General features: G+C 37.4%; 1 protein-coding gene across 7 annotated transcripts in view; it reads right to left on the bottom strand.

Moving 5' to 3' along the window:
• Nucleotides 1–21,773, bottom strand: part of CTNND2 (catenin delta 2) — a 646,797-nt gene that overhangs the window by 507,580 nt on the left and 117,444 nt on the right. For all 7 annotated transcript variants that reach the window (XM_040548196.1, XM_040548193.1, XM_040548191.1 and 4 more), the window contains exon 2: nucleotides 16,468–16,601. In XM_040548196.1, the coding sequence (XP_040404130.1) occupies nucleotides 16,468–16,596 (129 nt within the window). In that variant the 5' untranslated portion in view covers nucleotides 16,597–16,601. The remainder of the gene's footprint in view (nucleotides 1–16,467; nucleotides 16,602–21,773) is intronic.

The raw sequence follows: 21,773 nt of genomic DNA, 5'->3' as shown, positions 1-21,773 counted from the left end.
TTAATGTAAAAAATTGTCTCCTGCAGACCTGGTCATGCAGTCAGGGAGTGTTTGGCCTTTCTCTGTGCCACTGAGACCAAGCACGTCAGTCAACCAGCTTATGCAGCAGCCTGAATAGTCACTCAGCTTCATTTATTAGGAATATCTTGCCCTGATTTCCAGTCTATTTACCCATATGCTACACACAGACTATAAGGCGATTAATTTTCTTACTGGAGGCATAACTGACTTGCCTGCCTTCATTTTTTGTGTCACCTGATGTTCAAGTCACACAGGCAGATACAGAGCATCTACAAATGAGTTCTGAATTCTCTGATGGGAAGGTTCAGCTGCCATGGTATAGCAACCTTCACCACATTAAAGTGTGCAACATAGTTTTTGTACCTATTTCACTCTTTGTCAACTATTCATCTGATACAGTCAACTGATACAAACTGAACTGCCTACCTTAAGGGACCTATACTGTTTTCCTCATGTACTTATACACAAAACCTGTCTGAAATTTAGGAAGAAGTTACTATTACCAACGCAAAAAAAAAATGGAGCTAAGAGACTGTGAAGGAAATGGATCTGTTACATAAAGTTTGATAAAAGATATCAAATTTAAATGTGAGGCTACATTTACACTTTTGTATTATTAACTTTAGGAATGTTTTTTTTCCATGTTGTTGTCCTTTAACTATTTAGGTCTGGTCAAGTTTGAGAAGTAATAGCTTGGCCTTTAAAATCTGCTTAGAAAGTGAAACTTTCATATAACAACAAAGATGGGAGATATCACCAGGAAACAGAAAAAAAAGTAGATCTTAACAAAATCTTCCAGTAACCCATTCTGCATTCACTAGCTTTCTCCTTCATCCGCCAATCCTGTTGGCTGATTTATTATTCCAGTCCTTATCCCTTAACACAAACATTACAAATTAATGAGATTATTCTTCAATAATCAGCTTTCCTCTGTCTCTAATCTTATTTTTAAAAGTGTTAAAAACTAAACTAATCAAATGGGCGTAATTATTAAGCCACACTATCCTCCTTCAAAGGTTATTTTCCACAGTCTAGGTACAAAGGTGTAAATTTGAAGGAAAATAAGTGCATTAGAGTTGAATTAATAATCTTAAAACTACAGAAATTTTGGCTGTAAGTTACCTAGTCTCACCTCCCACTAAAAATACGATCATTTCCAACACCAGATTGGGACTGATTCCTGAAAGCTCAGGCTCAGAGCCTCTCTGGGTCACCTGTTTGAATACTACGGTAGCCTCTACAGTAAAGTTTTGCTGTGTGCAGTCTGACCTGACCAAGCTGCCATTTATAGCTATCGCTACTGGCTGAAGTGCATGTCACCTCTGAGAGAAGTTTGGTGCCATTATCTTTGTCATTCCACTTGAAGTTATTGTGGACTAATATAAGAATCAACCCTCAGCCTCATCTTCACCAGCCGAGCTCCCTAAAATCGCAGCTCCCTATCATCTGCTGTTACATCATGTGGTCCAGGCCTCTCACCATTTTGGTATCCTCTGACTGAACTATTTCCAGATTCTCACCATCCCCTTTGTATTAAAGATTACCAAAACAACACACAGCTGTCCAAAATCAGCTTTATCAGCTCCAAGCAAAAGTGATAACAGCTTCCTTCAGTCCAGTAGTCATGTTCCTCCTTCCTTCTAATGTAGCCCAGTATGCAGTTAATCCTGTCTGCACTAAAAACACACCGTCTCATATCATCTCATATTCAGATTGACATTCATAATGATCCAAGGTATTTTTCAGCAGGGCTGTTACTCAGCCAGATGCTTCCCATCCTGGGCTGATGCATGGGGTTCTTCCACCTCAGATGCAGAATTTTAGTCTGTTTATTTTTAAATCCACAAGCTTCCTGTTGTCTCAGTCCCCAGGTTTCTTAGGGTCTCAAGATGCTTTGAGATTGAAGTTGTACTTCAACTTTCCAAGCATCACCCTAATTTAGCATCATTCACAAATTTGCTGAGGGCACATTCTGTTCAGTTCTGTCATCCAAGTCACTAATGAATCGAATAGCAGAAGAATAAACCCTTTAAGAATCCCACTTATTACTGTCTGCTAAGTAGACAAGCTATTGATTACTACCCTTTCAGTCCAGTAGTTCAGCCAATTTTCAGTTCACTTAATACCCAGCCCATGCTTCCTCAGCTTACTGTTGACAAAAATGTGGGGAAAGGTATCATAAGCCTTAATGAAGTCCTAGTTCCAGCGTATCACCTATTCTCCCCTCATTCACATTGCCCTGGAAAGCAAGACATTGCCTAGATTAGCCAGATATTGATTGCACTTAAGAAATCTGTGTTGACTCTTTCCATTTACCCTCTTGCTCTTCACATGCCCAGAAACAAGTGCCAAGCAGATGTGTGCCATGACCTTTCTGGGGACTGGCACTGACCTGACACAGCCTATAGATCCCTCCATCCTTCTCCTTATCTTAAACACTGGTATAGCGTTAGCCTCCTCCTTCTCAGGACTTTCCTCAATTGCCATGTTATTTTTTTCTCAGATGATAGCTGCCTTGCAGTCATATCACCTGAAAGAACTCTTGTCAGTCTTGGCACAGAGTCCTAAGAAGCTGAATACATCCACTTTCTCTAAATAGTCCCCCAAAGTGTGGCTCTTCCACGTTGTATTCTCTTGTCTGGAAACAGTTAAAAACCTGAGAAATTCCTGCCTTTTCTGTGGTGTCCATCATTAAATTGCTTCCAGTGTTCATCTCTGGACATACCTTTCCCTGGGTTTCCTTCTGCTACTCATCTAGTTGTAGAATTCTTTCATTTACAGAACTTCTACTTAATGCCCCAAAATTCAACTCCAAATAGCCTTTGGTCTTCTTGATTTTATCAGTTTACCTTCTCCAGAAATAACTTAGAAATTAAACTTAGCATATGAAGCACACTACAGCAGAATTGCACTCAACTTCTAGATCAGCATGTGTGTAAAGTTAGACATCGTAATCTATATTCTCTGAAAGAGTACAGGCAAGGTGAATAGGTGTAGGCTTGTTAATCACTGTCACAAAGCATTGCACATTGAAACTTTCATCCCACAGGGAATGTGTATGCCAAAGTTCTGAAAAGTATCTGGAAACTTTGTAGAAAAAAAGGAATAAAAACTGATGAGTTTTTCCTTACTATAAAATAATTGATGTACCATTAAAAAAAAGAATACAGCTGGTGTTGATCTTATTAATTCACTTATTAAAATGAATGGGACTGACTTAATTTGTTTCACACTATGCTTTTCAGTAATGAGCAGAAGTATTTTGAAAATAGCACAGTATTTATATATATCTAAACCAAATATTGATCTTACAGAAAAAAGAAAAGCAATGCTAGAGCACAACTTCAAGGATACGTTGTCTCCATAATTTAATGACTCTTTCAAGCACATACTGAGAAAAGAGAGGCTAAGAATAAACATAGCCAACTAAGAAGGAATATGTCAACAATATTCAAATTAAAAAGAATTATTTTAATTTCAGTAACTGCTGCTTCTTTGTCAACATTAATCCAGTCCTTTCAAATGTTAACCTGAAGCTTCACAGTTTTCTTAAGTCAGCCCATTCATCCCTAGCTTACTGATGAGAGGTAAAACCTCTATCTGCAGTTCTCCCTTTTGAGTAAAGCAGCTTAGTGATCATAAAAGAAAAAAAAAGGCAGCAACAGACACACACACACATTGAAACCTTAGTCTGACAAAATAGGAAGTTTAACAAAGTATCTAAAACACTGAACAGAAAAGATGCAAATTAATGTGCTTTTAAGATACTTTCCTTCTCTGTATGCAGATGCACTGACATACCAAGGAGCCACTGCCTGTCATCATACAAGCACAAACCATGCAAACAGTGCAGTTATTGCAGTAATATTCAAGTATATTATCAATGCAAGATCCAAGAAACCCTTTTTTTTTTTTTCTAAAATATTTTTTTAAATATTGAGCCAGAAAAAGACGAACACCATTTATGATATGACATCTTCGTATCAGGGAAGGCTTGTAATGAGAAGTATATGCTGTTAGAACAACCTAATGGTGGAAAAAAAATAAAAAAAAATACAAGGTCAAGCATCCAGGTGCACAAGTCAGACCAGCAGAAAAGGTTGCATATCTTTTTCCTTTAATAGTTGGTCTCATCAACTATATTACCTATGTCTATAAATCTTGCATTATAACTATATACTAACGGCTTATCTTGTCAAAGAAAAGGCAACAAAAAATTCTCAAGGGACATTAATTATGTATCATTCAAATTTACAGAAAGAAATCGTAAAATAATTCCTTGCAAGACCACAGATGAGCTGAGAGGGAGCAGATACAGTTGTCAATGCAAGAAAATCAGGAGCTAAATTGTGGTGAGAAAAACAGAGAAGGGTAAGCTCCACATGAATCTTAATATGGTTGAAAAGGGGGAGGGAACACATTGGTTTCTGTTCAGATGAAACTGAAGAAAACCAGACAGATTCCTCTTAATCCATTTGTTCCCAATGCATTCAGGAAAACACGACTAGATATGGTCTTCAGAAACCAGCAAAATGTACCAAAAAAAGTGACAGTGATAATTCTCTTTCTCTCATACTCTCTCAAACAATCTAGCAAAATGTTAAGTATTGGATAATTTCTCATGCCATGTAAGGGAATACAGCTGCACATTACCTACATCCCACTCTGCCAGAAAGTACTTTTTCTTTTGTATATATACTTACAGACTCACAGAATAAACTGTAGTTCATTTCCTGAAGGTGAATGACAAGTGCCTAATGGACTTATCATCAGCCTCCAAATACTCACCTGCTACTAAAGAAATAAATGTACTAATTTGAGTCATTAGCTTAGCTCTCTTCTGCATGTACATTGGCATTGCTGTGGCATATGCTATCAATGAATTTGTATTTCTGTGTCTGAGAGTAAATCTTCTGTGTTAAAGTACAGTGCAAGTAGCAGTGCCAATTCAGTATCAGCAAACGGGCAACATGTCAAACCTCACTCCGTGGCTATCAAATTTATTATGGACAACTGTCTTTTTCCTACAGTCCATCATTCAGCCTCAGCACGAAAAACCTCCGAAGAGGATGCGCTGGTGCTGCAAATAAACTGTGGGATGCTTACAAATCTTTATAGACTGCAGTGGGGAAAAGTCACAGTTATGTACACCTTTTATGATGCTTTTCAAACCCAATATGCATCACTGCGGTACATCCAGTCCTGCTTCCAGAAACAGAAGTACTTACTAGTGTTATACCTGGTTTTGCAATGCATTTGTGCATATAAAAAGAGAATGATGAACCCACATTATTAATTTAATCCTAAGAATTTAAGCATGATTTAAATAAGGTTTCAGAACCCACAGGAGAATGTGGAAGCAGGAATCAGAAGTTGGTTATTTTATATGTACAGCAGCATACATAGCAGTCAAAGGCTTCAGAGAGAAAGATGCTTGTTCACCAGAGCTACACCTAAGTCCCTTCCCGCAGTTGTAGCCATACAGAAAGTGCAAACTATCGCAGGTTTTTCCATGACTGACAGCCTTCAGCCAGTAGAACAGTATCTTGGAGCTGTACCGGAAGATCGCCTTAAACTGCAGCAGTAATGCAGGGTCTTTGGTTGGTCCCTGCCACAATTTGTCATAAACAAACACCCTAATCCAAAGAAACATGTATTTTCACAGCACACACTGCTGAGAACGTGTAGAAAGAGTAACACCATCCTCTATTTTCTGTGATCTGAAGCAAAGAGAACAGCATAAACTGTGCTGGAGCAGGTTCTCGTACAGAAGCATTGCTGTGTGAATTAAAAACAGAAGTTTAAAAAATTAGTTTGACTGGTCCATTTTTTCCCCTGCAAACAAAACAAGTATTCCCATGTTAATTCAGAATGATTCAATTCTAGAATGTCAAAGTTTCAAATACTTCAATACATTAAAAACTGTTATGCTACTGGTTGACAAAAGAAAGAGGTAAACCTTCCATTTTATCAAACCTATTACGAACCTGAGAATTTTCAAGTGATTCTGCTGAGTTGCTATGAAGAACCAGGCCCATTTATAGCATCAGATGCAGTTACCCTCAGGTGCTCTTTCAACAAAAGCTTCAAATAATGACCTACACTGACAATGAAGTGAACAAAGATGGGTGTAACTACATACAGGAGAGATAGTATTTAAAGAAAAAAAAAAACAACAAACAACTACTTTGAGAAAGGAAAACATTACTTTCCATGGGAACCAGTTGTAACACCTGAAGCACAAATATACTTCAGGAAATATACATTAAAAACATAAATAGGATTTTACCGAGATATATTGCTGTGCTGGAATCAGATGGATGGCGAAAGCAGGATATTTACCAGTTTCAAGACAGCATTCTTAAGTATACCTATGTACAACAGAACTATGAAGATTATGAAATACATAGAGGTGAATGGATAAAGTCAGGATTTTTTTCCATTCTGTTTTTTTACCAGTGAAAAAATGTGTTGAAAAATGCTTATCAATGTGAACAATAACTAAGAGACTTCCTAGATGAAGAGGCTGGTGATGGTATACAAAAGTCCTGATTTAAATCCTAATTACACAGCCAGACATGTAATTGCAGTGTTGCTGTCTGTTGGGGTGGATAGATACTTGTGACCAAGGGATAACACTGCAACATGAGTTGCAGAGGCTACTGTGGTGGAATACCACATTAACCAGCACGATGCCATTCCAGGCAATTATTTTGGAGGGTGCTGGACAGCTGAGGAAGTGAGGCTCAATGCAGACAGGTACCAGTTATACATACGTGGAACTGTGAAAAATGCAGGGAAAAAAAAGAAAAAAAAAAGTCTTATGAGGACTCAAGGAGAGCCAAGTATGGAAACTGAATGAACACAGATGAAAACTGAGAAGCACAGCTCACATTTTGAAACAACCAAGAAGCTACTCACTGTGTGACAATCCAGACTAAAGAAATTGAGAGAATACTAATGGAAATAGAAATACTACTTTGTATGCTGTCAAGTAGATAACCAGTGGCAGTTTTTCACTGACAGAAGTTGCTGTCATGGGATATTATTACGTACAAAAGTAAATTTCTGCACATAAGAAAGAAATATTTTGTACCACTATAGGTAAGATAAGGGGGACAAAGGGCTGGGAGTGATCAGAGAATTCCCCCCCACACACCCCCACAAATCCCCATCCACAGCAAAGGAGTGCTCTGAAGCGATAAGTAGAGGCTACATGGTCTTAAGGCCCTGGGGAGAATAATGAAGTGATTGATCACAACCATTGAAAAGGAAGTTAAACTCACCTCAAAGCTGAAGGAAACACAGGGGTGCCTTTGTTTTAGACAAATCCGCTATACCAGCAAAGTATTGCAACTGTTCGCACAACTGCTTGTCCCTGATGCACAGAAACAGACCAATGCAAAACCACAGCAATGCAGAACTGGGTGTTTAGCACAGTTAGATGCTTTGCTGTAGAGCCCAGCCATCCCCTCAGCAAGTGACTTTGCCTGCTGTGATTCCACCTACAGTTAGTGGCTGATGAAGCAGCAATGCAAGAGCACAAATAGGAGGCAGGCCAGCAGAGCTGAGCCCACCCCACCTGCCCCAAGAGCCTCACTGCCCAGTGGCACCTGGCCTCGCACAGCAGCTCGCCCTGGGGCTCAGAGGGAGGGATGCGTGCCCCACTGCTGAGCTTGCTGGGCAGCTTCACATGAACGATGTTAACAAAATGGTTCAGCGTGGCACCAAGCTCACAAGAGCTCGGGACTGATCCTTGTCAGGCTTTCTCTGTCTGAACTTTGCTTGGCCTGCCTGCAGCTTTGTTTTACTTGGTTTAGCTGTAGCTGCAATTTTTGTATTGAGCAAGTGCCTATGGCTAATTTGTTATGAACATAGTTTATATAGATCACAGTATTAAGCAGTTCTTCTGTGTACAGCAAGGTATTTAATGCCACTGCAATGATAAGAGACAGGCCTGATGTGATAGCACTGGCCTCAGAAGTGAAAAAAAAAAAGTAATGTAGTGCAGGCACAAAGAGATAAGAGGTGGGCCACCGGTTTGGCACTGGCAACCTTACGGCTATAACAACGTGACTGGACCAGTACTGGGAGCATGTATGTGGCTAAGATCTACACAAGGTACCAAAATCAAACAACAACAAGCAAAGGGCTCTGAAAAGAGCTATGAACTTCAGCTGCTTCAAACCCACATACTCCTTCCTGCTGTCTGTGGGTGCTCAGCATCATGGTGGTGAGCATATTCTAGATAACAAGATTCATATTTATATTGTTATCTGTACTGTAATTTCTATACTCCGATAAGTGTAACTTCTAATTAAATTGTAATTTGAGTGCACTGCTGTGTCACTGCACTAAATCAAAATCCTCTGCAACTGCAAGTAACTTCAAATTAATTAAGCTTGATATTATATGTTAAACCCTCCACATGTGGAATATCCAAAGGAATGTGGTCAGAGAGTATTGCTTGTGACAAGGTCTCAACACCAACGAAAAAGATATCCTAGAAGACAGGTTTCCACATTTAAGTATGCATAATCTCATCTCATCTCATCTATCCCTTAAATAAAAAATAAATAAAAACTTCCAGCAAAGTCTTTAAAAATAAAAACCACAGGAAAAAACCTGCCCTGGGCCTTAGAATTTGGATTTGCTGTTTGCACAGAAGAGGAAAATACACGTACAAAGGTACAAAGAGTAACAACAGGAAACCCATGCAAAACCAGCGTGGCTCCACTGTTATATGCTATGGGTTATACAAGTAAAACCTCCCTCCGAAACAAAGCGAGTGACCTTCCACCAAAACTGCAATTTAAACTTGAGGGAAAGAATTTACGAATTAAGCAGTTTGTCTAGAACTTTTAAAAGCTGTGAAGATTCTTAGCAAAGGTTAAAGTCTTTTGCTGGCCTCTTATCCCTTCACAATGGAAACATTCTGATCAGAGGCAACTGTAGAATAAGTTTCTGTCACCAGAAATTTCAGAGATACACTTCATCTTCACTACAAAGGAAGGAAAAAAAGATAAGTGCATACTACACACTGTTAAAAATAGTTTATCATGTGATTCTAAACTGTTTTAATATTATCATAACTACATAAGTAAAAGATAAGGTTATAACATATTTGGGTAGTAACGCACCTTAACTCTCAAGTGTAGATTTATTTTACATTTAAACTTAGCGTAGCATTTGCTGGGTTCTAGTTTTTATCATTTGGGGATAAACAGAATTGTAACATATTTTATCAAAGCGTAATATGCATAGTGTTCAGCTACCCATTAAAGTAGATTTTTCTTAGAATAAAAAAGATTTAAATTACCCACAGAAAGACAGAGTTCCATTTAGCAGTAAATGCATCAAGGAGCAGAAAATGCCATCATGTGACAAAACACACAGAAACAGATGGGAAAGCACAATGGAAGTATTCGAGTTTTCAAAACGACATAAAGGGAACAAAAAAAAAAATAAAACAATGATGCAAATTAAATCCCCTTCAAAAATTCTTTTCAAAGCTGAAGTTGTAAAAGTAAGCTGCCTGAAGAGTACTAGCAAGGGAAGTTAAAGGAGAAGGGTCACTATGGGACCCGGGGAGTGCTTTTACTGTTCTTTCTTCATTTCCAGAGAAGACACAAGAAATTAAAACAATCACTAACTGAAGTGTTCCCAGTTTAGTCTTTTAACAGCACTTTCTTTTCTCTATAGAAGAGGTATGCTGTCTTGGAAAGCCAGGAGCCTTACAAACTCTTATTTTTCATGCAAATAAAAACTGATGTAGATTGATTTTGCTTAATAAGCATAGAAGGAGAAAAATACCAAAACCAGATAAATCAGAGGAACATCAAATATACAGAAGCATGACTTTGACAACTTTCAGAGAACAAAGTGGGGCAGAGCTGAGGAAGGCACACCAAAATCTCCTGCTACCCTGCACATTTTGCATGTTTAAACAGAAATGTTACATTAGACTTTCTGAAGCATTCTAAACACTGCAAAAATAAGTTAACCCATGGTTTGAAGTATACTTTTACACCAGCCTTGCTAAAAAGCCCAGCTCTTGAGAAGAAATAGGCAAACTAATCCAATCACCATTCCCCCCTCAAAAAAAAAAAAAAAAGGCAAAACAGCTCAACCTTCCTTATCACAAAGCTGCCTTCTAATCTTTTTGAAGAGTTGTTTTCAAACCATTCAGCTCCCCAGCAGCATTCCCCTCATGGCTGCATAAATCTACATGCTTCATTCAGCACAAGTTCAGCAGCCACTCCTGAACATTTCAAGTTCAGTTGGGTCTTCACAGTGACTTCAAGGTAAGATTGAGAATCTATGCCAATAGCATGGTTAAAATACTTGAGCTTAGATGTGAAAATATTTTAGATTAAAAAAGAAAAAAGCCCCAAAGAATGATATCAGAGAGAAAGATCAGTAGTGTTAAACTGCTACAAAAGTAATATATTAAAATTCCAATTCAGAGCTCATTATTATATTGCTTTCTTAGGGTATCTTTATTCTCAGTTTGAAATCCTTCTGCTAATGACAAAAAATGAGTTGAGGCAGAAGTGCTTGTAGATCAGAAAAAGTGTGTTCAAATTCTGGCTGCATGAGAACAAAGAATATTTTGCCTTTACAATGCCCTTTAATAGTGCTTTAAATTAGCATTAGACTGAGCTGTCACTAAGCAGTATTTTACCCAGCTTCTCTGAAATTCTTGGCTTTGAATTACTAATTTTTCAACACTACTTTAAGTTAAAATAGCATAATATTTAACTAATTTTATTCTCCTAATTGGCATTTTCTTCCTTCTCCTCAAAGATGGTCTTGCTGGGACGTTGTATTCTCTCAATATCCTTCATTACACTAAATCTTCACAGAAGCCTTTCCACTCCTAGCTCATCTTCAACAATCTGTAAAATATGTATTTTAGATTATCACCCCATCCCTTTTTCCAGTAAAGTAATTTTTAGTTTCTTTATACTCCATTGTGTACAGCTTCTGTGTCTTTGGGATGCCTTACAGAATACAGGCTTCTGAAAAGGAATTACTTGTTTAGGTCTTTACTCTTGTAACACTGCCGTTTTCTGAGAAGCACAACATGAATACACCCATGGCTGCTCCACAGTGCTCTATGAAAACAGAACCAAATTAAATCAAGAACTCAAGAATCCTACAGAGCAGAGCATACAATATATTAAATGATTTTCTTCTTCGCCAGCCACTGTGATGCCACTCTTCAATACTTCTGCACTTGACTCCAGTAGTGGGAATCGTGCATCTCAAAAGCCATGCCATCAATTTGAGAATGTATCTAGGAAGTGGTAGCTGTACTTGCACAGCCTCAAATTTCAATAGTAAGTTGGTCCATCCAGCACCTTAGATAAACGGTGTCCGCTGTATATATACTTGTGATATTCAAAACATATCATACAGTCAAGTTCCTGTTATACTGTATTAACACCTAAAGTTAATATATTAATGAAAAGTAAAGATGGCAAAAAGGAAGAGGAATATCTCTGAAATATTTTTTAAAACTCCATTGGAAACAAGTGAGTTCTATAACTAAAGAAGTAAATACATTGGCATGCTACTGAGAGAGATGGTGAAAGAAATATATAAATTGAATATAATTAGTCTGGGTCTGAAACAGAGCTGCCAAAAATTGTAAAGGCAAAGACGGAGTCTGATGTTTGATGGCAAGAAAGACATGAATATATCATAAATGAACCTATTTAGAAAAGTTACAGAATACTTCAGGTTATTACACTAATTATTGGTTCCTATAATGAGATTTTATTTTGGTGAATATTATGCATTACATTACAATATTAATATGCATTACATACAATATGCATTACATTATACCCATTCAGTTTAGTAGGATAAACAGCTGCAAAAGTCATTCTGTGATCTGATTTGCAGCTCAGCACTTGGATGACTGTATGAAATGAAGTGACCTGCTGGTCAGACTAAATGATTTCCTAACACTCTTTTGTCCTTAAAACCTTAGAAAAAGTAGCCTGAATTCAACCATTCACTTAAATTCATGATTTCTATTCTGAAACTTCTTGGATGATATAAAGACATGGCATAAACAATCTGGCAGAACCAAGAAAAGAAAGGAAATCTTTCAACTTTTAGAGCCATTTTCTATCTGCAGTTTTACTTACATATATAAAACGTGCATAACACATATAACCGTTTCCAAAAAGTATTAATACCAACTAAGTTAACATAAGTCGTATGTATTATTTTCATTTAATACTGACATGCATTACAAGGCTAAGTTATTATTGCCTTTTGTTTGGTTTTAGGCCAGTTTCAGCCAGAATATCTTGACAAACAGGTAGTTTACTAACAATAATATTGGTAAATATTTTAAAGTATCAGAAGTTAGAAAAAAAAAATCTAAGTCTTACAAAGCTGGGAGAGGTTTAACCCTAGAGATCACTCTTTCATCCTTGTTTTAATAAAAAAGCCATCAGTAACCATTGCAAAGCCAGAGACATCTGTTTTCTCTGAAATCAGCAATATGATTTAAATAACATATTAATCAATCATTTATTTTAATGGTGTGAGAAAAATTCCAACAATGTAAGAGGCTAAGCTTTTTTTGGAAGGGGAAGGGAAAACAAACATCTGAAAAAAAATATTTTGATTTGAAATAGGTAGATTTCAAAGCAATTCAAAAGAAAGATGAAATGTTACACAAGTTGCTCTTTACACAAGTTTTCTGAAAGGTAAAGGAGCTGTTCTCTGGAACAGGCTACTACTAAGATGGTGAAAGAAACTATATATGTCACAAAAAAAAACCCAACAATGCAAATATATGATACTATTTCTGCACTGAGTATAGATGTCAGTTCTTCAAGAGCTCTCTTGCTCTTAGGAAATTATTTTATCTCATGTTCTTCAAGCATGTTCACAAAAAAAAATAAAAATCTGCCATAACAAGCCTCTACTAGGTCACTGTCACTAGACTCTTCCTCAGCTTCCAAGAGAACTGTTTCTGTACACCAGGAAGTGAAGTACTGTCAACCACAGACCTCCAGGAAAAGCATTACCTTTACTGCATATTTACTCAAAAGGTTCTGAAGCAGCTATTTCTACATTCAAAACAGTATTAGGGACAGCTCTCTTCCCACAAACCTTTTATCACCAAGTGGGGTCAAAAGTCTCTTGCACAGATGAAAATTCCCAGCCAGAAACATACCACGCTTTTTGCAGAAGAAATAAATTCTTCTAGTTGCATATATCTTATATGTTCTCAGAAATCATAAAATCACATCTCATCTTGTTGAAGAATTGTTCTCATACAGATATAAAAGCAGATGACAATGCAGAAAAAGGAATGGCCTAATAATGTTTTCTATAGCCTGTGAAACATTTTGCCAAATGTGTTTGCCGCTATATCATAATAAAGAATAAGTCTTTCTTCATACGGATATTTGACCACAATTTATCCAGCATGGAAAACTGAAATTGTCTAGTGATTTTAAGAGTGCTTTATGCTTTCTCCTTAAAAGACAGTATTCTGACAGGAAAAAAAAAAAAAAAAAAAAAAAAAACTTTCACAGATTTTCTTAACCCACAGAAGTTCTTATTTATGGGGACAGCTTGAAAACACCTAAGCTAAATTTCACTGCCTAGCATCTTGTGATTTCTTAAAAATATGGTGTATTATTCTGACCTCACCTTCAGCAGTGCTTGTTGACTTTTAAAAAGTTTGAAACATGGGACAAAACCTGGGTTCATACTGTTTATCCGTTGCTTCTTTTCAATTGTTTCTTAAAAGTCTGAAACTTGAATGTCATTCAGTGTGCTAGTTCAGGGTTAAAACACAAAAGAAGTGTTTTATATGTCAAAGCAAGGAGCACAGCAAAACTTCAGATTTTCCAAATAAAGTATTTGTTTCACATAGGAAATTTAAGTAAAGCAAATATAGCACCTATGACATATTCTCTTGCCTTCTTTTACATATCCTGCCTTCTTCAAAGAAGCACCCATTACAGTCATCAATATCAAAAATCCCACAGTTTACTCTGTTGCAGTCACTCAAAAATACCTAGATGTTTCATGAGAAATAACATATGAAAGTGCCACAAGAGTTTCAAGATAATTTTAAGAAGTAATGTCACTTTTTAAAGTTAAGAATCAGCACAGACAAAGAAGAAAATGGTCTATATTTGATTCATCCAAAGATAAAAATTCTGAACTCAATATTCTTTTTCTTTACTAGCAACACTTTTGAAAAAATGCCTGTTTGTATTTCTAAAACTTGAAGTTTATTTTTGGCTACAGTCACAAACAAAGCAAAATCACATACCAGGCAGTCAAGTCATTCATTCATTCTTCTAAAAAGCAAGGGGTAGCCATCTGAACAGACAGAGACTTCATCTACTCTGCTAATGTTGAATTAACACAATGCATTTCATTTGCCTGCAGCATGGGAATGATGGCCTAGGATTCCTCCAATGAAACACTAACTAATGGAAGCCTGTCAAAACATACACTATATTACGGAAAACAAACAAACAAACAGTTTGCTCTTTCTAAACCTTTACTACAACATAGAAAGATAATATTGGAGTAACATGGCTTCCCAGTACTGTGGCTGAACGTAGAAGCATGTAACTGACTTTGCTGAAGTAACCATATACTCTGAGGAATGCATTAACATCCCTGAAAAAAGTCAGGCTCGTTTTTGAGCTTAGTATATACAATCTTCCAGCTTCAACACGGATATGACTACAGACCACCTATCAAGAAGGAAGTTCACTTAAAAGAACACCTGTCAAATTGGTATACTCTGTACCACAATGATTATCTTGTTAGTCAGCAGTACCTTAGGTTAGCTGTCTAGGCTGTTCTTAGTGGTAAGGGAGTGCAGAATTCCTTTCCTGCAGGCTCCTTTTCGCTGTGGTTCACAGGAATCAGAAATAACTTTAATTTTTTTTTTTCAATTAAAACCCTTTTTGGACAATGGATTCAGTGACAATTCCCTCTAGTACTCACTGATTTATTGTTTTGTTTGTCTATTGGTTGTTCAGTTGCAAAATATGACTAGGCATAATCTAGCAGCACCATCACAAAACTCACCAACAGAAAAATACTTCTCACTATTCCATTCCGCGTTTCACATTTCAACAGACAGGTACAGTCTATCTTCTACCCATGTAACTTCCATGTACATTCTTTCAACATCAGAAAGTCAATAGCCAAGGCAGATACTTTTCTTGGTAATAACATAGTACACCACAGGCTGAAACACTGGTCTTAAATGGTTTTAAAACACAATCACATGCACAGGTAACACTACTGCCCTGGAAGAAAACATACATTAAAACATTTAAACCATGGTAAACCCGACACAACAGCATGCCATAAATCCTAAGACAAAAATCCACTTTACTACCATTCTTCCTTGCAATTGCCTTTAAAAGAAAAAAAAAAAAAAAAAAAGACCCCCCCAAAACAAACAAACAAACAAACAAAAAAACATGAACAAAATATAAATAACCTCTAACACCTGAAAGAGATATTTGATATGTATCAAACAGAAAAAAATAAGAGCAAGGTCACATTTTTTTTGTAAAAGGCCAATGACTGGAACAGTGTTAGATATCAAACTGAATTCATGTATTAATTTCACTCAAGTAGCAGTGAATGTCTTCAGCAGGTAAGTTCACTACTTCATAACACGAGGAACAATTTAGCAAGAGAAAGTTGACTAAAAGCAACCATCATATGCCTCTTGAGGATATCTGCTTCTGCTGAGGCAAATGAGGTGGTAGTGCGGATCAGGTGTTTTCACGAACTAGAATACCAACCATCTCCTCATGTACAAAGAGGCATTAAGCAAAATCTGAGGCAATCAGCCCACCAAAATTGACATAAAAATGTCCAAATCCATCTTTCTAGAATCATGCAGAGTGTCACACAAAAGGTCTCTCATTCAAAGATTTCTACTAGTTTTGGTTTCAACCTTCTAAGGCCAAAAGCCTCTGTCTATACCCAGTTTTGCCCTCATCTCATTTCAAGTTGTGCATACAATAAAAACATTAACAAGCATATGTTAAATTTAATAATCTTCATATTCTTTAAGTTTTTACCTAAAAAGTCTGGAATAACACTTATTCAAAGCTACTTGTTTGTTGGTAGTTCTTATACACCATGCCTACACGCTGGAACTCCACATGCAGACTGCCAACAAGAAAAGCAGACATCTTTCGAAAGCACCATTCACAATAAGTAAATGTGCAGAACAAAATGAACAGTTCAATTATATTGCAACTATCATAGGACAGTACATGGAAGCATACTGACATGAAGAAATATTTCACATTCTTTACAATTTGCATTTGCTAATGAAATTATTCGTATACCACCTATGCAACCTTGGTAAAACCATTAAATCACATTATTCTCTTATAGAATGCAGATGCAGCACTTGCATACCTGTTCTTTAACTGAAGCTAGAATGGCAGAGGTCGTCTCAGTTTCCGAGCCATCGCCGTTGGATGTGTTCAACACAGGACTAAGGGAACTTGTCTTATCAGAAGACGAGGGCTGATCTGGCATAGGCATAGCTTCTGCAATTTATGGAAAAACAAAAGAATGATTTTGTTACAAGAAAGCCAATATATATATAATAATAATATATATACATGTCAGAAATAATACTAATTTAAGGAAAAATGTAGAACATACATGCATCTGTTGTATAATACAGACATAATTAATTTATAACTTATTTTAAACTATGAATACATTAAAAAAGTGGTTTCAAAACAAAATATTAAAATATCTCCCAGCCTTACTCTTAAATATTCATGACAATACATTTGGAGAGTATTCAGATCATTTATATCTGTGATTTTTGTATAGTATTCCAGTGGCAGTATCCAACACAAAATTACTGTATCATGAAAGTAATGAATCATGAAGTGCTTTGCAAACAGTAAACCAGCAAAAGATACAAGAGAAATATAGAACTTCTAGTGTTCCTAGAACTTCCTAAATTGAGTGACTATTTCATAGGTATTGTACTTGAGGCCTAAGGTGACTATGTCTTCATTCTAGTCTAAAAGGTGACTATGTCTTCATTCTAGTCTAAAAGGTGTTTTTGACAATATTTTATCAAAGTATTTTTGAAAAAAAAAAACACAAAAACAGCACACCAGTTCTTAAGCCATTTTTGAGACCTGTTACAAGAAAAATGATTCTTTTTTTTTAAAAAAAAAAAAAAAAAAGAGTGACTGTGGTGACTGTGGAAGATACATCTTTCTGAAGGCTAAGCTACAGAGTAGTACCTCTAGTTAAATACCACTACATGCATACCTCAGTAGCAAAGTCATGCCACTTCCCAGAACTAAGTGAGCAGAGAAGTAGCATGCATCTTTACGCACAAGCAATTTAGGACAAGATCAGACCCATGTGGGAGATGGACAAAATTATTTTGTGGAACAAAACTGGCCCACAGGCTGTCAGCTGGATGGCCTTCCTAAAAAGCAGTGGGGAAATTCCCAGGGATGTCATCAGCGGGGTAATATGTGCACATCAATCATCATTCACATCAGTGGCAAAACTCCTGCCTTTGCTCCACCCTGCTGTTCAAAGCCCATATTTCTATAAAATATATTTTTTTTTTTTCTTGAGCAAAATCTCAGGCTAGATTATGGTTTACATATTGAAGCACAAGATTATAAATCAGAAAACATTATTTTTAATTAAAGCAGCTACATATTTCCATATGACTCTTTTTGTAAGCAAATCAACTAAAGTGGTAAATACTGATTTTTTAGCTTTGGTAACGTCATTGCTCCAGATACATAAGTAGGGTTTTTGGGGAGGGAGAGAGCGTACGAACGTGTGCACATGCATGTATGCATGCTCAAGGGAGGGACTGTAGGAAGAGCTCACCCATCACCTCACCTAAGGGACCGAGTCTAACAGGTAGTACTGGGAAGGGACACCAGGGTGGGGAGAAGAGAGGTGTCTTCTCCACATTTTCATTTAACCATTTGTCTTCTCTGTTTCTCAATACCAGAAACAATAATTTGAAGTTTATGTTAATTGGCAATATACCTAATTAGGAAAAATTCCTGGACTCAGGCCTGGTTTTGGCCTGTGACACTCTCCAAGAGCAATGCCAAATGAGGCCAACCAAGGATTGGTGGTTTTCTACTGCTGTTAGGTTTTCAGGAATGTGGGGGAAAATGAGCCTGCATGAGTTGCTGGAAAACCAAAATTTTGCAACACAAAATACTTGCCTAGCACAAGCACTCCAAAATATTTAAAGTCTATGTGTGAGAGACAGCAAGGATCAATGGGGAAGCCTCTCGGTGACCTTAAAAGACACTATTGATAAGACAACAGCCATTTCTCCGTGTTCAGAATGATTACATCAGTGTGGTACTGTGTGTGTTTCTATCCTGAACTTTTTTTTTGGAACCATATTCAACTTTTTTTTTTTTTTAATTTTAATTTTCAGGCAGATTTTTTTCTTTTTTTTGTAAACCCTTTGTTTCCACCGAAGAACACTATGTCGCTAAAGCAGTTTTTGAAATTTTGCAAAAATCAATTTGAGTGGGAAAAAATCTGGTAACATAACCAACTGTTGCAATAAACTGTATGTACAGTTTATTGCAACAATCAAATAGGCTCAACATCTGGACTGAACAGTAGCTAATATACAGCCACTGCATTTCCAGGATTTCTGTTTTTGTTTCATTTTGTTTGTTTGTTTTTATTTGGAGCTTGAAAAATGATTAAAAGAAAAAGGCATGTCCTGTTTAGCTAGAAACAGAGAAATCACAAGCAATGTGCCTGATGTTAAAAGTAATGTGTTGTGCACCCATTAAAACACTTCTTTTGGACAAAATATAATTTTTAATTTCATTATGTCATTAGTTCAGTTTATTACTACAGGTATTTGAGATGGAAAGATTGCAACAAATTGCATTTAATTAGATAATGACATGGAATCTTCAGCGTGACTTTATCCAGCTGAGGTTTTAATATTATGTGTTTCAGCATTTTTGTATTACACAAATTTATATGAGAAACACCGTGTAGAAAGAAAACAGAATGTGTTTTCAAAAATAACTGAGAAGCTACTGTACTAAAGGTAGTTATGTTCAAAAAAATCATACATAGATCAGCAGCAATAGCATTGCTCAACACTTAATGGAGCAAAGGCATGCATTTGCACTAGTCCACCTGATCAGTTTAGGTACACGTTTTAATTCAGCTTGGTCCTCAGCATAAGAAATTGGACATTCTTGGGTCTTAATGGGACTTAAAATTCATAGTACTGAAGAACTACAGAGGATACAGCTGAAAAGGACCTCCAAGTTCCCTAGCCCACTGCCAAACCTCCTCAACACTGTAGATTATTTTTTTTTCTGCCCAAGTAATCTGGAATATTTAAGACACATAATCAGTCCTTCACAACATCCCTTGCTGAAGCCTCCCATGGCCTCCTCAGTCCGTCTCAGGTTTCCACCCACCTTTCTGGCAGAAAGCTTGCTTTACTGCTTAATATGAGCTTTTCCTAGTACAATTTAAGTTCCATGTTTCCTATGTACAATGGACACAGAAATTGAATTATTTCATCAGTCCTCTTCAAAAATCACTAGCATATAGGATGACTACCGTACCCTTCCTTCTGCTCTGGGCCCTTTTCTTAGAAAACCCACCCCAATTATTTTCATCTTCCCTCACAAATTAGGTTTGATGATGACCGACATACAAGGGCATTTAGCACTAAAAACAAATGGAAAAATAGAGCAAGTAGAAGAAAAATAAAAATTAAGAAGCCTAACAGAGTACAACATAGCTGAATAACCACAATGTAAAATAAATCCGTTGTATTTAACTTCCACAACAGCAGCACTATTTCATACCAGTGTCACAGAAAAACAAATGAGATTCTGTAAGTCAGAGCATATATATGCTCCTGAGAGAATTAAATTTAAATCTTGGATGATCATAGATAGATGAACAGGAAAAATACTACTAGCCTGTTGGGAACATACTGGAAGTCATACATAAATAATTCATGTATTCCTGTACCTAATATCACTGCTGAAATTCTGCTTGGAGTTTGAACACACACACACGCACACACACATAAACACACTGAGAATTGTCTTTCTAAGATTATCTGAAAACTTCACCTCAGTTTTCATGGAGGGAAAGAAAAAAGAAAAGCTATACATCCAAACAAAAACATCTTATCCCCACTATTGGGCTTCAGGTACCTAGGCAGCAGCAGGGGGCTGCAGGGCCGCTATGTGAGGGGAGGCCGGAGCTGCCCCATGCCGGACCCAGCCTGTTCCGGCCAGCTCCAACAGCCCCACCTGATCAAGGCCGGGGGAAGCGTATTCTGACTTTTGTCTTTCTCACCATCCTACTCTGTTTTTATTTGACAATACATTAAATTAATTTTCCCCAAGTCAAGTCTTTTTGAGTCTTTTGCTTAGGACAGTAATTGGTAAGAGCTCTCCACCATGGAGGTGACAACACTGGCTTTTCCATCTACTTTCCTGTTGAGGAAGGGGAGTGAGACAGTGACTGGGTGGTGGCCTGGCTGCCACCAAAGATCAACCCACCACACCCCACATACTCTTTTTGACTTGAACAAGAAAATTAGACAATAAAATTGATTAAATTCCACAAGAAACGCAAAGTTCTGCACCCAGGAAGGAACAACCCCAGGTACTTGGTGAGGGCCACCTAGCTAGAAAGAAGTTGTGCAGAAGACCACCTAGGAGTCCTGGTGGACACCAAGTTGAACATGAGTCTGCAATGTGTCCTTGCTGCTACATTAGCTAACAGTATTCCTGGCTGCATCAGGCAAAGTATCCCCAGCAGCTCAAGAGACATGATCCTTCCTCTCAGCAATGGTGAGGCTGCACCTTGAGTATGTGTCCAGCTCTGGGCTCCCAGTACAAGAGAGACCTAGACATACTGGAAAGAGTCCAATGAATGCTACCAAGATAGTCAAGGGACTGGAGCACCTCTTCTTTGAGGAGAGGCAGAGAGAGTTGGGACTGTTCAGCCTGGAGAAGAGGAGGCTTAGGAGGGCTTAACATAAACACCTGAAGGGAGGGTGCAGAAAAGGACGGAGCCAGACTCTTCAGTGGTGCCCAGTAACAGGACAAGAGGCCGTGGGCACAAACTGGAACACAAGAGGTGCCATCTGAACACCAAGAAGCACATTGTTACAGTGTGGGTGATGGAGCACTGGAAAAAGTTGTCCAGAGAGGCTATAGAGTCTCTCTCCTCAGAGATCTTCAAAAGCCACCTGGACATGGTGATGGGCAACCTCCTCTAGGTGTCCCTGCCTGAGCAGTGGGGTTGGACCAGGTGACCCTCAGAGGTCCCTTCCAGCCTTAAACATTCTGAGATTCTGTGGTTATTTCTTATTTATTTATTGATCTTGTGACAGCATGGTTTCCTGGACTCATGGAAACAATCTACAAGAATATAGCCTACAATCAACAGCTACCATTGTGACCATCTCATGACCTAACGACAGCTGTATAAAATGTCAGCAGGTTAATATTTATTGTTTAATCACTATTAAGTACAGTGATGGAGGGTATAAAAAAAATTAAAAATGGACTGAGCAAAATAAGAAATAGAAGTAAACAATAACAACTACGGTAAAACAGATAACCATCAAAAAACAGCGCCAAGGTACGTAATTGAATTCCACTATATTGTCTGGAATACAGATAGAAAAATACTGCTCAGTG

The sequence above is a fragment of the Cygnus olor genome, chromosome 2 (genome assembly GCF_009769625.2).
Source record: "Cygnus olor isolate bCygOlo1 chromosome 2, bCygOlo1.pri.v2, whole genome shotgun sequence".
Taxonomy (NCBI): domain Eukaryota; kingdom Metazoa; phylum Chordata; class Aves; order Anseriformes; family Anatidae; genus Cygnus; species Cygnus olor.
The sequence above is the reverse complement of the archived record's forward strand: the minus strand, read 5'-3'. Positions and strand labels throughout refer to the sequence as shown.